Here is a 16,973-nt window from a genome sequence, read left to right as displayed (position 1 = left end):
CTGATTAATTTTAATGCTTATTGCTGTCCAGTATATCAACATGTTAGATTATTTCAGCTTATCTGAGTGCTGTAGTTGGTATTTCTAAAACTGCTCTTGCTTATATACACTTCAGCAGGCAGAAAGAAGTTACATAGAAAAAGGAGGCGAAATGCGTTTTCCATTCGGCGCACAGGATTGTGCTTCAGGAGCTGAGCATTTTTTACCCTTCCTTTTTGTTTGTGAATGTCTCTGCCAGGCTCTTCGGTGGCATGTCAGTCAGCCTCAGCTGTCTTCACACGTTCATTCCTTGTCTACCTGCAGTGTGCAGGAACCTTTTGAACATTTGCATCTCACAATGCTTCCAAAACGCTGTCTGCCATGATCAGAATTGGCTCTAAATGGTTTCCTTTGGCTTGGAAGGTGCTTGACGGTCTTTGATCTTTGTCCCCTCCAGAGCTCCTGCAGCTCCGTGACGAGTTCAGTCTCTTTCGCACAGTTTGTGCTGAGCCTGCAGGACTGTTGCAGCCTTTAAACACAATCCCAGACAGCCTGGTGCTCCCCTGTTTTAAAAAGAGCCCCCCGAGACTCCCAGGCTGGCCATTCAAATGGTAAAGGCACATGTCCCCCCTGATGGACAGCGGTGAGCTCACAGTGTCATCAGCCCTCCTTTCTGCACTCCTCTCCTGCTGGAGTAACGAAGCCTAATGATTCCAGATTGATGGGGCGTGAGGGAGTGAGTTAATTGGCTGTTCCAGTCTCGTGCATGTGTGTGTGTTTTCTCTGGCTTACATTTTTAGACTAATTTGCTGCCATTTTCTATCTATTCTCGCCCTCTCCCTGTATGCCTTTTACAGTAAAGGGCAGGTGTAATTCTTAGGATCCATATGCAGTTTGGCCTCTATCAGCCGAGAACTTTCATGAATCAAGGGATTAAACATCAGGCCTTTAGAGATTCCCCCTCACCTTTACTACTGTAGGTTATTGACTTCAAGGTGTTTACCTGCTTTGTGTTATCACCTGTCAACTCGTGGAACACTGCAGGGAAAGTTGAACTTTGACAATTGGCCATAAATCCTTTTTTCATAACAAGGATTATAAATTTAAACTAAAAAAATTGCTCTGAGCCCTGCAATTAAGCCAGAAACTGAAAACCTCTTCCTGTATAATCAACAACTCTGCCTGAAATAATATACAGTACAACTGACAGGGCCGTTTGGGAAGTATTAGAGTGTGTGCATCCACATGTGTTTGGTTAGGCAATATTACATTTGGGACCAACAGCATGTTACAAAATACTTTGTGTTTTTAAGGCCACACTTATTTTTGAGCTGCATATTCTGAGCTTTTTTAGGATGCTTTTAGGTTGCTCAACTGGTAGATTTCTCTCTAGCACTGTGTTAAGTGGCAGTGCTCATTTTGAAGCCCATTAAAGAGCAGAATCACATACAGTATGGGCTGATGGTGGGTCTGTCTGCACTCAGCTCATTGGAACTGTGTTTCTAATCTAGCTAACAGTTTTGATGTGAGTGAATTACTCAATCAAACAGCAACTCCTGCTCTTCATGTCTTGTCTTGGTCTGATCATTTACCCTTATGTAGATTTACTTTATTTGTCAGATCTAGATAGCCAGTGCAAACCCTGGCGAACTGGGTAGTTTTTTGGAAAGGACCAACTCTCGTTTACAGCTTAGAGCTGGAAAAAGAGAACATAAACTTCTTTCTGAGAAGCACTTGGAGTTTTCATTGAACCTGTCATAGACAGACAGAAGTTAATAAACATGCTACTGTATGTCATGTAAATGATACTGAATATGAAACATAAGAAACAGATTTTCTTTAGAAATATTACATTGTTTTAGACTTAGTTACATATGACAATTAGGTTTGTATTATGCCTGGCTACTGTGAGGTTGAAAACTTTCTGCAGATTAGACTATTCCAAACCGCCTCGAAGAGTGTTATTAAAAGCCTTACCATTTATACACAATGGTTGTATTCCATGATCTAACAATCACTGTATTTTGACTGTGATCCCTTATATACTTCCTATTTTAAGTGTTCTTCCGTGGGAAGCGGAAGGAAATGTCATTAACTTTTTGCTTTAAAATCGAATTCACTTGTCTGTGTTGGCCAGGTGAGTGTTAGTGGGTGGAATCAGGCGAAGTTGATTCTGTGAGAGCCTGAGGTTACAAAATTGGAACGTGCAGAAATAAAGGCACAGAACTGAGGAACCGGCAGCATCTGTGAAAAGTTAGGAGGGTGATGGGGGTTCAGTGGAATCTCATTCTGACTTCTGGCTGCAAATCACCAGAACCCTGCTGGGACCCGATGACTGTGCGTCGAATCTGTCACTGTCTGTGGCGATTGGATTCGCCAAGCTATTAAAGTCTCGCCACACTTGAAGGAGTTCCATTACAGCCAGAGGCAGCCTGAAGCCTGTGAATAGAGTTATACAGCAGAGTGCAGACCCTACAGTGAAGAGGGGAAAAAAGAGCTGAGGGGGATGAATCTTAGATGTACATGCCTATTAGCCTGTCTGAACAAAAGGGTGTTTGAATTATTATGGCCATTATCCTAAAGTAAAAGAGCTGGCTTTAATTTTGAAGTTATATGTTGACTTCTCTCCAGCCCCAAACAACATTTTGCACTACATCCTGGCAGTGATATAGATTTGATGACAAAGCTTGGCTGCGAGCATTTGACTTATCGAGTTTGACCTGAGAATGTCTTTTCGTTGTGTTTGAAAACCCACGGCACTTTATTTTTTCTTAATAGAGATGAATCGGAAGGAGGGCGGAGGGGATTGTGGGATTGAGCGCAGTAATGCGGACGCTGCCCCGAGCCGCGGTGATGAAGCAGGAGCTACTGTAAGTTTCCAGACAAAGCTCTCGTTTTTCTGGTCGACCTGCGGCCCCATCCTCACCTATAGGCATGAGCTCTGGGTAGTGACTGAGACCAAGAGATGGCAGATACAAGCTGAGGAAATGAGGTTTTCTCTGTCAGGCTGCTGGGCTTTCTCTTCATGGGGGGGGGGGGGGAGCTCGGCAGTCTTGGGGGGACCCTGGAGCAGAGTTACTGCTCCTCCGGACCGAGAGAAGAGAGTTGATGCCTATCCCCCCCCTCTTCTGTCAAGCTGCCCCCTCTGTTGGTGTACCCGGCTCAGCCCACTGGGAAAAGCCCCCTGCTCTGGGAGCTGGGGCAGGAGGAGCTGGAGGCTGTTGCTGGGGAAAGGCCCTGCCCAGCCAGTTACCATCACGACCCTCACCATCATGGTTAGAAAATGGTGATGATGAATCATAGCAGCTCCGCATCCATGTTCCCAGATTGTGTCCTGGCTGTGCCAGTCTTTCGGGATAAAGGGTACAGTCCACTTCTTTTACCCTGGAAGGCCACATTGCGTTGCTGTGAGTTTCAATATACTGTACAGCCAGAGCTACTGGCTCCAACTAATTGTAATCACTGCCCCCTCTAGGATCAAAAGGCAAAAAGGGAAAGAAATCAACAGCAGCAATTTTCCCAGTAAACTGTACGGAAGCATTTGTGTTCCGGTGTGATTAGTAAAAAGGGTCAGTAGTCACCCAAATAATTACTTTAATGTTTTAAACGCTGCATTTAAGTTTACGAGATATCTAGACTATTGTATATACAGTGCCTATTCATCTAGAGCTGTTGAGGCCTGTTAACTCGTCAGGCTTCAAAATACAGACTCTGAACCATACTGAAAATATGCAAACAGGAATTTAGTCGTAGGTGGATTGCTTATTTGCTTCATTAAAAACATGCACGCATGCAAAACGGTTTATTTGTAATAAATGTATGCTGGTGTGTTTGTTTACGTGCTTTAAATTACATGCGCTGCTTCCTGGTTGAGGTCCAGCTTATCCCTGTGACTCTCGGAGGTAATCATAAAAAAAATTGTCTAGACGTCCCCCGGAAAAGGACTGGGCCACAGCGGAAATCATGAGGAGATGCAGGAAAATTAAGGCTGGTGATATTTTCCTCAACGTATCTACAAGAAGGCTATAGGGTCATATTTGTGGAGATGGAAGCCCATCTGAGTCTAGCCTGAGGTCGATGTCTGTGCCTTCAAGATAAGAAAATCCCAGTTTTAAGGCAAAGAGACTGGCAACATGTCATGCAGGAGGTGTGTCTTAAAGGGAGGCACACACATGGTTTATTCCAGAGGTCAGAAAAACAAGAAAGTATGTTAATGTTAGTTTTGGCTCCAAGCGGCATGCATTATTCTTCAGAAATTGTATTACACTGTTAGACATAAAGAAATTAACATCTGATTTAAGTGTTACAGTTCTAAATTAACATCTGATGCTTAATCACTGCACACAGCATGATATAAAAATTGTTATTTCTTTTTTTCAGTTTCCAATACGTTAATAAAACATTATTAAAAGATTAATAGACATTGATACAGAGTAATATTGATCATCATTAATCTGGTCAGTGGAAGGAATAGTGATTCGTTGATCAGTGTACTTGTTTATCTATACTGTCTACCATGCCACATTGTATTTTTAGTTTCTCACTGACACTTCTTAAATATTTTGCTGTAATATCAGACCAAAACATTGCCCAAGTGTTGAAAGCTGGGGCGAAACAATGGATAGCCAAATAAAGGTATGACATCAGTCAGAAGAGACAGACTCGCCCACATGTTGACTTGGGCTGTTTTTCCATGTGTGAAAAGTGTTTTCACTTGACATTGTTCACTTAAACTGCAGACAAAGTGTTAAAATGTCCTTAGTACTGTACAATATATATTTTTGCATTTCTGTATGAGAGCCTGACATTGTGGGATGGCCAATTGTTGGAAGATTAGGAGGAAAAAGCATTTTGCAAGAGAAATATTTGGCGGTCCCTCCCTTAGGCCTGGAACATGCCTGTGTTCTGAGTCAGGGTCATGGAGTCCTGGGGCTGGGTGATTGTTCACTTTCAGAACCTTTACTCCAGGGCCACCCCACCTGGCTCAAACAGTAACCCCCAACATTGAGACGTTGCAGGGCCATGCCTGGCCCATGTCATTAACCCCGTTGTGGCCTAGATTCACCAAGGAAAGGAGGGTGCTGAGGGTAGGAACTGGGACAAGTCAGTAAGGGCTCTCTCCACTCCTACTGAAACAGTGACCCCTGCAACTTCACCGGTGGCAGGCAGGCCCCCTCCACCCTTGTACCCTTGGATCTCTTGTGTGTGACCCTGTAGCCCCATGAAAAGGTCAAAAGCCAAAGGGCGCAGAGGTGGGCGGGTCAGAGGAAGCTGTCCGCACTTGCCACTTCCTCTGAGAGCCGAGATGTGAACACGCGCGCGGCTGGCTGTTCCAAACCGAGTGGGTGGCATAGCAGAAGAACACAGCCCGGCCGCTCTCAACTGTAAGAAGAGAGCAGGGAAGCAGGCAGACGCTTCCATGTCTCGCTTCCTGTGTGGAAACTAATGGTCGGTTCTGAAAAGGCTCCTGTAAACCCAAAGTGCCCTTGAGCTGGAGGCCATCAAGCCAGTTAATGGAGCATAGAAGTTTATTCCTGCTGTCCCCTTATCTGTCTGCACGTTACTATGGGAAATTGAAGGAAGGCAAAGTAATGATCAAAACCAGCAGTGTGTTCTCAGCAAAATGGCTCTGCTGGGCTGTGTCTTCCAAACAACAGTAACTGGTCCTGGTGGCAGAGATGCCACTTGATATTGGGCTGAGAGGGCATTAAATGTCGGTGTTGACCTCGAGGCGTGAAGGTTTGTGGTCTCAAAGTGTCGGGATAAAAAACGATGCGTGGATTTCTTTGTGCTTTATTCATTTCATTTTAAAATTCTTCCTGAGCGTAAAGGCAGAGTGAAGTGTGGTGAAGAATGATAAAGGATCTGCAGAGCTTGTTGAATTAATGTGAAGAGGACAGTGTGGTGCAGTTTAATACCTCCGTGGTTATAAATATGGTTAACCCAGGGGAACGGCTCAAGAACACCATGCAGTTGTGGTAAGGATTTAAAACTGAAAGAAACAGCTAGATTTGAAGTCTTTAGGAGAAGCTTTAAAATCTAAAAAAACCCTGCATATTTGTTTGTATTTCGTAGGCTAGAGCATGTATTGTACTTGGTGATCCCTGGAGCAACACCTGGACTGATTGGTGTGATTAGCAAAGAAAGTACAACACAGCAACTACTGTATCTCCACAGCCGGTGTTGACGTGAGTCACTGATTCAATTTAAAGCACAATAAAAAACTGTTTTTGTGTTCCATTAAAGGGAAGTGTCCCTCTTTGTGTTGGGCTTTAAAGTAGGCAGGAAGTTTTTTATTGTTGTTGGCCAGGGCTTGCATGTTGTCTGCACTCTGACTTCACCCCCGATTAGATTAATGGAAGGACGGCATCACTCACAATCTCGGGGGTCGATCCCTGGAGGTGAAGAGTTCAGGGCAGCAGACTGCTGGGCGGTCTTGGTTACACACGCACAGGGGAACATGGTGTGACGGCCCCACATGAGCAACAGATGAGCTTCACTCTGATGAAAGAGCACGGAGGAACGGTCAGTGGGGATCTGAAACACCAGCAGGCTCTATCGCGGGGCTCTTCCCTTCTCCTGTGGAGTTGGAAGTTTACATCTGAAATGCCCCCTTATTTATCTCTGACCTGATTCCCACACAGCTGTGTTTGTCTTTCCCCTTTCTGAGGCTGGGGTGACTCTAAGAAAAGCCATGAATTAAAGTATCCATGGCCCATTATCATAATCATTCTAATGCACACATCGCTGCTCGTTTTATTCAAAGTCTACGAATAAGATTGTCATGGGCTGAGGTGAGTTCAGCTCTCTGATCCAGGCATCAAGGGTTCGAGCCTGAGTCATGTCACTAGCTGACTGTGACTGTGATTCTCCAGCTGCTGGCACACGATAGGCTGATTGTCACTGAGTGAAGGATGCGATTGGTCGGCTGGAACTCTGCTATTCCCGTCCACTGAGCACTGAGCTTCCGGTACTGTGTAGGCTCTGGTGTGTTGAAAGAAGAGGGGGGGAAGGTAGGCAGGTCAAAGTAATCTGCCTAAAATTTCTCATTCTCACCTGTGTGGTAGTCCTAATATTCTTGGATGGAGCCAATAGAGCTTGATTACTGTCCTTGATAACAGTAGGAATGAAGGCCAGAAGACTAAAGGCAGTCCAGGACCAGGGCTGACTTAATTCAACCTCAGCTACTGTACATACCGACAGATCATCTTCTCCTTTAATTCCATCAGTTGATTATATACAGTACATCAGTCGGCCCAGAGACAAGTTTAGCTTTCTTGCTAAGCACAGCTCCCAGTGCATTGAAGTTCTTGCCCATGGTCTCAGCCTCAAGCCGAGATCTGGGGAATTCAGCTGTAGGCTCTTGGGCTCTGCGGGCAGGTCCTTGAACAGTATAATCAGAGCTTTGAGGATCCCAAGGTGGCGAGAGGCGGCTTTGTGAGAAAACCTCCTGTTAATGAGGAAAACAAGGGGGGAAACTGGCAGTCAGAGGGAGTGAGGTTTCCAACTGGCTACTCTCTCCATGTGCCAGCTGTTCAGTCAGCCCAGGTGTGCCGTTTTCTTCCTCATGAACAGGTGGCACGAGGATGTTTATGGAGTATTTAGACATGACGAGATGTGGTTTAGCCCGCTCGGCTGGGGGCTGGGAGTGAACCAGGGGTCACTGCAAGGAGGGGGCTGGAGTGGAGGAGGGGTGCGTGAGGGGACTGTGACAGTACAGGTGTGCTTTTGGGGAATGGGGTTAGGAACGATTAGGAGGCAGGACAGCTGCGGAGAAAGTGAATTGTATATAATAATCGCTCCCGAATTTTAATTTGGTCAACAGCAATTGAGGCTTTTTATATTCATTTCAGATCCGGTCCCCACCAAAAGGGCTGAAGACATGCTGGTACGGCTAATTGACTTCTGTAAACGGGCCCTGGTGTGAGTGTGTCTGTCCTGCGATTGACTGGCCTGTTGTCCCACATTCCAGTCCAGCGTTTGCACGACTGAGTGAGTGGGATGGCAACTTCCATCGTCTTCTCCGGAGGGACTTGGACCTTACGGTAAATGTCAGGTGCTCAGTCCTGCCGGTTATATGTCTGTTCACTCCCCAGTGCCCCGCTGAACCCCACTCGCGCTGGGATTCCTGCCCTTTACTTGCATGTTGAAGGTGAGCTGCTTGCTTTTATCGGCGGACCACGGTCAGGTCTTTGTTAAGGGCGGATCTCGCCTTGTGCCCAGCGCTTCCAGGCCCGGGACAGGCTCTGGGTCAGCCTGGGTCAACCAGAATCGGATAAGCGGTTATTGAAAGTAATTCCAGTGGGGAGCCGCGTCTGCGCGCGCAGGCTGCAAAGGAACAAGTAAAGGTTTATTCCGAAGAAAACAGAAGAAGGCTCCACAGCCATAACGCTGCGATTCTTTTCTTTTCAGCACGGGACGAACCTTTACTTGTTCCTATTAAAAGTAATATATTGTGTCCAGGCAGGGCAGTGTGAATGTGAATTGAGTGAGGATTTTCAGCATTCACGTGTGATCTGGGTGTTTTCAGTGTTTATAAAGTCCTACAGAATAGTGAATGTCAGGTTAGACACCAGTTGAAGAAAGATATTGTTCAGCTTCTGTTTATCTGTGTTAATAAATTAATAAATCAGGCCGCTGTAGGTGCTTACAAAGTTATCAAGTCTCCGTGGGTTTATGAGCGACTTTAAAGTTCAGATTAATAGTTTACTGATACATGGTGCAATAAGTTATAACGCAATTTCGGCTGCGGTGATGTTTTGCAATGGCCTGTCAGCATATTCAGCATGCTTTATGAATGTATGTATAAAAAGAATATCTGTCAGCGTTTAGACAATATGTCTTTGCAGCACAGGAATTAAATAAAGGTTTCAGACGAGAGCAGGGCACTGGTCCCATCTAGCCCGTTTGGTGGGATCATGAGCTTGCGAAGCTGGAGAACAACCCAACACTCCAAAGGCTGAAGTTGAATGTGTTGACAAAAATACTGCCTCTCAAAGGAATAAAAGGCAAAGCGTTGCAGTCAGACACGCCCAGGAGCTCATGATTTATATTTTTAGTATTTGTCTTGATCTTGGGTAACACTTGATTATTATGTAATAGGTTAGAAACGCTTTGTAAGTGGAATTTGATAACTCTAATCTAAAGCAATATATAAGAAAATGAGATAAGATCACTTTATCAGCCATATACAATTTCTTGCATTAGGAATTTGTCTTTTCGCATACCCCAGCTTGCTCTCCAGGAGACACACAGACAGGGAGAGAAGCGTGAGGTCAGAGCGCTGGGTCAGCCATTTATATCTGTCCATTGTAACTGCTTCTTCCAATTTAGGGTCACAGGTGAGCCGGAGCCAATCCCAGCAAGCAACAGGCACGAGGCAGGGACACCAAGTCCACCACAAAGCCGACACACAAACACTGACATCCACACACACTCACACGAGGGCCAGCTTCCCCAGAGGCTCATTAACCTAGCAGCATGCCTCCGGACTGTGGGAGGAAAACCCATGTGAACACAAGGAGAACATCCGCAGTCCACACAGATACTGTAGCTCCCCAAGTCCGGGATTGCATGTCCAGCTCCAGGACTGCTGACCGCCGTGCTGCAGTATAACACCCAGCATGTATCCCACCCGCGGTGAAATAAGACCACACCTTTTGGAACAGAGCACAGCATGCATTCTAGAATGTGTTCAGCAGGGTTTACAGGACAAGCTCATAGTAGAATTCGGTTTGCCTGTCGCCGTTGGCAAACGATCATGAAAAATGGATGAAAGTCAGGGTCCATTACAATGAGTTTTGAAACTTGGGGGAGTGATTCGTAATTTCCTAAGAAAAGAGGCAAGAATGTTATCGACCAGTGCTGTGGAAATACTGGAGACGCCTGTAAATCAGTCAAGGAAGCACAGCAGAATCCCACGCAGTACCATTGATCCCACCTCACAGAAGCACAAGCCCCAGGGAAGAGAAGAGTTTCCAGCTGTGGGACTGGGATAAATGCGGCACATTAGGGGTTTTGCCCTGAATGTACGGACTGGGGTGCAGGGACGCCGCTGTGAAAAGGGGTCAGGCTACACGGCGTTCTGTGAACAGGTCATGTTTCCCTCTAAAACCCCGACTAGCAGGAGGAACATACAGGACTGCGGGCAAGACGACTGGACACACGTGTGCAGATTTCAGGGGAGCGGAGAGCTTGGAAAGCAAAGGTGGAAAATGTGAGATGGGCTGGGAAGTCCCGAGAGACCTCTTGGGCAGAATTCAAACTCCAGCCCACAATCAAAAGACTCGAGCTGGAGGTTTTTTTAATATAGTAGAGGAGAGAGAGAGAAGGAACTGGCATTGAACATGGAAAGGCTTTAGTTGACACGTTCAGAGAGTGTTCGGTAGCTAATCAGTACCAAACGGGCAAGATGTTCTGAACAGCCTCCTTTTGTTTGTAACTGTTCGGGGTCCTGACTGAATATGGAATCGAGGAATTTAAGCACCTGGGCACTGTAACAGATTGCAAACATAGTTTTGGTACATAAATCTCCATTGTTAAGACATGCCAACAATGTACATTCATCTCTCACGAAACTGAACTATATTTTAAAACTGAGACAGCTGAAGGTCAGGGAGTTGGTCTTTTATAGGTGTTTCATCAAAAGCTCATCAGGATCATCAGGGTTCTAGTCTGGTTGCCTCAGTGCTGGGAATCGAAACCTTCGGAACAGTGCAACGACCCAAAGGATCAAAATTGTGTATGTTATGCCTGAAAACCTTGAGGATTTCTTAAACAGGTACACAATAAAGATGTAGTGGTGGCTTCTGATAAAGCTTGTTTCTTTTTCTTCCTTGGGGATGTAGATTTCACTCTAAAAAACGAACACGTCTCAGTAGTTGTGTCATTTGACCATGCGGTTGAGAGCTTAATGTTTGAGCACATTTTTAATGTGTGTGTTTGTGAATTACTAATGGCTCCCCATGTGAATTTCACTTAAGGGGAAATAAATGATGTTATCTGGTTTGGTTTCATGTTTGCAGAGTTAAAAAAAAAAACCCCACACACACGCTCCCGTTTCAAGAGAAAGACTTGCTCTGCTGTACATCCAAAGCAAATGTGCTGGGGCTGTTGCCTCCTGCATTTTTTCTCTGAGATTGTTCCCTGCCAGGGGAACTGCAGAAACACGCCGAGAGGAGGCCAGGCCAGCAGGACTTGTTTTTTTCTCTGCTGAAAAGCGTAGCCTTGAGGTGAGCACAACGCCCGCCGGCTCACTCAGTCGTGCCACGGCTCCGGTCTCTGTTGGGGTTCCCGCTTTTTTTTCCCCACCTTGGGAAGCAAGCAGGGGAGAGAGACGGATTCCCCGCGGGGATCCCTGCCAGGAGCACGCCTTGCGAGGAGCCACGTTCACAAACGCAGAGCTGCGCTCTTTCTGCATGGTCACTTAGGTCAGACGCTGCGGGCACTACACCCTGATTGGCAGTTCTCGTTTTCACACCCCAAAAATGAAGCACCATGTAGTCATTATTGCAAATAGACACTGTAATTAAATCATCCCTGGCTTCTACAGGCCTGCTGCTCGCACTTCAGGAATGTGTGTGTGTGTGTGTTTTTTAACCAAATGGGTGTAGGGTCGGATGAAGATTTCGACTGCCGAAGGTTAAGGTTAAGTTTGAACTGGGAGTGCATGAGGGCACAGTTAAAATATCGGGTGTTCTTGAAAATCTGCTTCAGTGCCGTGAACGCGGTGTGTAATTATTTGTTTGCGTCCGTGCAGTAAAATAATCTCTCTCCAGTGCCTCTCGATTCTTGGTTTTTTTTTCTGCATTAAACACCACTCATTTGTTGTTTTTTTTAATAACCCTTTCCTTTGAGTTTGAGGTTGAATTCTTTTTTCAGCTCTTTTTTTCCTCACTTCCTTTGACACATCACGATCTTGATACTCGATTAATCGCTTGGCGTAAAAATACGCTTGTGCGCATTATGGAATCAGTGGATTTTGGAGAGTGTTGCGTTTCATGTTTTTTCTGCGTTAGTGGTTCGGGATGGGTTGGCACGGTTCTGGACCTGGGGTGCTGTCTATGTGGAGTTTGTATGTTCTCCCTGTGTTCCTGTGGGTTTGCTCTGCTAGCTGGGGTAGTCTCCAGCTCCCTCATGACCTTGTACTGGCTAAACTGGCTAGAAAATGAATGGATTTTTACCAACATCTTATCTTTATAAAAATGTTTTTTTTTCCATGCACGCATTTTATTTCTTGTATTATTCAGGACCAGGTGCCATCTGGCACATAGGACACAATAAATATTAGAAACCACTAAAACATTTTTTTGCAAATGGTGTTAATGCCCCTAAACCTCCCGTTATTCCTAAAAATAAAATAATAATGAATTTATTTTACACATAAATACTGTATGTACTAGTTCTGTAAAAACATTTAAACTGTTTCCACAGATTTTTATATTAACTTAAAGATTGTATCTAAAACATACATGAACATATTGTAGAAGTTCATGTACAAAGGAGAGTGTAAGTGTAAAATCTGTAACCCACGACGCATTTTAATATAGATTGTTTGAAAGATTTGATCAGAGCTGCAAAAAAAGGCGCGAATGAAGACGTCACGTGACTCGCCTATCCCTACATTCCTGCCAGACCTCCCGGTACTGGACAGCGACATGGCGTTCAGAGACGAGCCAAAATACTGTAAAATACTTTATTTTAGGCATAAAACTGGAGTGGAGGTACAGACGTTGGACTCCGGGGTTGTCGGTTCAAATCCTGGCCGACATACTTTATACTTCTGAACAAGGTATTTCATTCATATCGCTATAATAACAGGTTAAAGATTGTCGTTAATATTATATACCCTTACCAACATCCTTATCCGTGTGTGTTGAGGGGAAATTGAAGTTTAAATGGATTGCTCGTATAATTTATATCTGCCTCTAATAAAAAAACGGAAGTTTTCTGTTTTCCAAATATTTTTTTTTATTATATACGCCAAACAGTTTGAAAGTTCCTGTTGTTTTAAGACGTGTAGTCTTATATCACCTGGAGGTGATTTCGGCACTGAGCCGGGAGAATGAGTTTTGTGTTGAACTATTAAGTCTTAATAATTGTCAACGCTGTGTTGTCATAAAAATACCGCGTACCACTCAAGAATAAAAACGTCATGTACAAATTCTGGATAGAGGAAATACAATGAATGTTAACTGCTGGCCTGAAAGCTGAATTTCGCAGCGGATAAAGAAGATTTTTTTAAAAAAATTGTAGACAATATTGTTTTGAACCTGAATTGTTTTTTTTTAAAACGAAAACAGACCTAGAGCTGTGAAAAAGGCTGGTCGCCACCATACCACACACTGACAATACACTGTATTGTGCTGCGCTGCATTGTTAAAAAAAAGGAACAAAATGAATTCGAACAATGATGCTGTCTTCTGTGGGCATTTCCAGAGGCAGTTTACTAAATAAAATATTCCCCCCTTCCACCTTTGTAGGCTGGGAATTGCTAAAACAAAACAAACAAACGAGGATGCCAAGGAAATTCGTGTCGGCAAGGGACAGAGGTCAGGTCTGAAACATTGCAGTTTGTGTATTTAAGCTGCCCTGCTGAAGACACTGTCCAGGCTGATGCCTTGTGGGTTTGAAACCAGACGCATCGCAATGGCTCAGAATGACCTCAGTGCTGAGGTCAGTGTCGTACGAACCGTGGAACTGCTGACAGAGAAAGGTCAGAGATGCTCTGGTATCATTGCAGCACCCAGGACAGATTACAGTGTGTTGTGAAAGGAAATCTCTTTACACCAGGAGTCTCCAAAACCAGTCCCAGAGGTCCGATATCTCTGGGGACTGCAGGATCACTGGGAGTGTTTTCTTCGGTCCAACTCGGCTCTCAACAAGCTAAACTGGCTTGACTGGACCAGTGCAACAAATTCTCTCAGCTCTTCAGGTGATGTTTCTTGAAAACCTACAGTTTTTGTACCGCTTACAAAAAATGTGTATTGCCCATTGTCGACCCTGCAGCCCTTATTACCTCAGCCTTGGGCCTGGCTGTGGCACAAAATCGGACAAAATCAGCTCCATACCTTTCTCAGAAGCATTGACACAGGGACCTGAGTGTTTGGTATTTTTGTTACATCTTCTACATCTAATTATTTTCCCAAACAGTTTTCAGTTTGCTCCCACTCTTACCTTCTTTTCTTACTGAGTTGCTTGAAGAAGCATTTTGGGTTAGTCTTTGTAGTGCCAGAAGCAGTGTGTCCCCAAGATGGCCCTGGAGTGAATTACAGGGGGATCCTCAGGACAGATTGGGGAATCGCTTGGCGAAGGAAGTGGCCTTTCTAGAGAGGATGCATGTCATGCACCACAGGAGTGCAGCAGTCGCTGTGCCTGTAGTCCCACTTCATTCAGTCAAGCGAAGAAGTGAGAAATAGCATGACTGATGGATTTGAAAGGGAAATCCAGAATGTGTAAACCCAGAGTGAAATTTAAACAGTAGAGTTTACCCCCTAGTATTAATCGGCTATGGACTTTATGCTTCCTCTTACTCTGACAACACTGAGTCAGAACTTCAGTCATCCGAAAGGCGGCAACTTCTGCTTCCTCCTTCCTCCAATCCTCCATATTGGGGCATTGGGTAGGAAGTCCCTGAAGGAATAGCACTAGTTGTACTGATCTACCAATACCATCCAAGGCAGCAACATGATTTTCCTTAGAGGTCTCCCAGCCCAGTACTGACCAGGCCCATCCTTGCTCATTTCTGAAATCTGAGGAGAGCAGGCTGCAATGGGAACTTTTAGAATATACTCTGTTAAACACAAGTACTTTGGTCAGTGTACCACATGTATTGAAATACATTATTAATGCAATGGAGCATATATTCAGATTGACAGTAGTACACAACTTTCCAAAAGGAAATACATGTAGTCATGTAGGAGTCATGTAGTGTGAAACAGTTTGTTGCCAAGTATTACCCTTTACGGCAACGTTTTCTTGAGTACAAGTCTAATAAATAAATAAGCACTCCAAGCACCGTACTGTGAAAGCGTAGCACTCAAAAAGGATTGTTTATACAAGGACATCTGCAGGCAGGTTTGTCCTAATTCTCATAGTGTGCAAAGAGTCTGTTATGGTGACATCCAGCTTTTTGGGATCTCAAATGTTTTCAAAGGGGGGTGTGAGGATGATCAGACTTACTCCTCTGGCTAGTACTTCCGGGTCCTTTATCATCGGTTGTGCTGCAAGCCCCATACTGCCTAGCAGGAGGAGCAGTGTTTCCTGGAAGAATGACGTGTTTTTCTTTTGTTACTCCCTCCAGTCAGTTCAGAACCGTCGGTTGTCTAACCGATTTAACACTTTTGAAGTTACTTAAAAACTTAAGGGACTTAAGTTACTCGGAGACAATACTGCAAGTCTGTCACTGTTTTAGAACTCGACTGGTCTTTGTGGAAGGAGGCACAGTGGCGCAGTGGTTAGCATTGTTGCCCAGAAGCGCTGGAGCCCTGTGTTGAATTCCCGACCTAGGGTGCTGTCTGTGTGGAGTTTGTTCTGCCTGTGTTCCTGTGGGTTTCCACCCGGAGCTCCAGCTTCCTCCCACAGTCCAAACGCATACTGGTGCGAGTGTGTGTGTGTGTCTGTGTTTGTGCCTGTCTGCTCTGTGTTAGACTGGTGTCCCATCCAGGGCGTGCCCTGCTTTCGCCCTTTGCTTGTTGGGATAGGCTTCAGCTCCCCTGCGACCCTGTATTTTAAAAAAACAGTTAGAAGATGGATGAATAGATGATGTGGAATCCTCATTTAGGTCATGGTAGATTATCTGTGAAGAGGAGCTGAGTCCATCGATTGTAAACAAATCTTTGCGACTCGCTGAGGAACATCGTCAGTCATTATGTCACCGAAAAGATATCGGACGCCAGGAACAGTAAACATGTAACTGGAGTTTCGTTTGATAAGTAACTTCTTCTTTTCACCCCCTGAATCCCCGCGTATTCCCTCTCCTCTCGCTCCCCTCCCCTCACTCTCTCACTTTCTCTTTACCCACAGCCGAGGGACACAAAATCGGGAGCGCGAAGCATGAAGTCCTCCGGCAGCTTAAGAGATATAAATGAGGCAGCCGCACCAGCCAAGGACGGTTTGTAAAGCTTATCTCACTACTGCCATTGCAACAACTCCGGGGCTCTGGGAGAGGAACCTGTTCTCTTTTCGCTCTTCGCCATTCTGATCGTTTCTGGAGCTGATGAACCAGCGAGCTACAGGCAGGCAGGTACAGCGCGAGTGGGGAGAGAGGGAGAGAGAGAGAGGGAGGGAGGGAGGGAGGGAGTGACAGAGTGAGTAGGCTCTGTTATCAGCTTGGGCTAGCTGAGGGAAGGCTGCAACAGAAGTGTGGGTTGGGTTAAACCAAAGAAGCTGACACTTATAAGGAGCTGGCTGTGGCTGATCATCATTGTACAGCGGGAGAGTGGGAGAAGGGAGAGTGTCGGGGGATCCAGGGGGGCACGCCAGACGACCAACACGAGGGTCAAGGGAAGAGGGGAACAGAGCATCAAGACCTTTTCTGTCTCCCATCTCTCGCTTTCTGTTATTTTCCTGTTTTCCTTAGTTTTCCTGTATTTGCCGCTGCGGCAGGACAGACCTTGGCTGGCATGCTTTGGGTTATGTGGGTTGTGCCCCTCTTTGGGCTCTCTCATTCTGTATTCTTATTTGAACTACCGGGGGATTACCTAGCCAATGAGACGGGGGCGTTAGATTTCGTGAATGACTACAACACCTCAGCTGAGCAGGTTTTCTTCCGCAGCACCAGTGCCAGCTGGACATACAACACCGACCTGAATGAACATAACCAGATAGCACAGGTAAGGCAGATCTGATCTGTTGGTTTACCTTTTGACGTGCACAGAGGTATGGCGCTGTTGTCTGCGATATAGTAGGGTGGCAAGTGGAACACAAGTGCTAGTTAGGATCTCTGCGTTTTAACAACTATCGGTCAGTTTCAAGAATATGTGTTTTTTTATTCT

The 16,973-nt window shown here is 45.3% G+C and overlaps 1 protein-coding gene across 8 annotated transcripts in view; it reads left to right on the top strand.

Moving 5' to 3' along the window:
• ace (angiotensin I converting enzyme (peptidyl-dipeptidase A) 1) overlaps positions 1-16,973 on the top strand; it is a 51,066-nt gene that overhangs the window by 7,338 nt on the left and 26,755 nt on the right. Inside the window, exons 1-5 of one of the 8 annotated variants that reach the window (XM_069185672.1) lie at positions 2,762-2,849; positions 6,055-6,167; positions 7,833-8,024; positions 16,003-16,090; positions 16,754-16,811. Coding sequence is in view for 2 of the 8 variants with exons in the window: in XM_015361892.2 (XP_015217378.2) it covers positions 16,602-16,811 (210 nt within the window). In the remaining 6 variants the exon portion in view is untranslated. The other 7 variants (XM_069185673.1, XM_069185671.1, XM_015361895.2 and 4 more) reach the window with 7 other exon arrangements.

The sequence above is a fragment of the Lepisosteus oculatus genome, chromosome 28 (genome assembly GCF_040954835.1).
Source record: "Lepisosteus oculatus isolate fLepOcu1 chromosome 28, fLepOcu1.hap2, whole genome shotgun sequence".
Lineage (NCBI taxonomy): Eukaryota > Metazoa > Chordata > Actinopteri > Semionotiformes > Lepisosteidae > Lepisosteus > Lepisosteus oculatus.
Note: the sequence above shows the minus strand (reverse complement) of the source record. Positions and strands in the feature narration are given on the sequence as shown.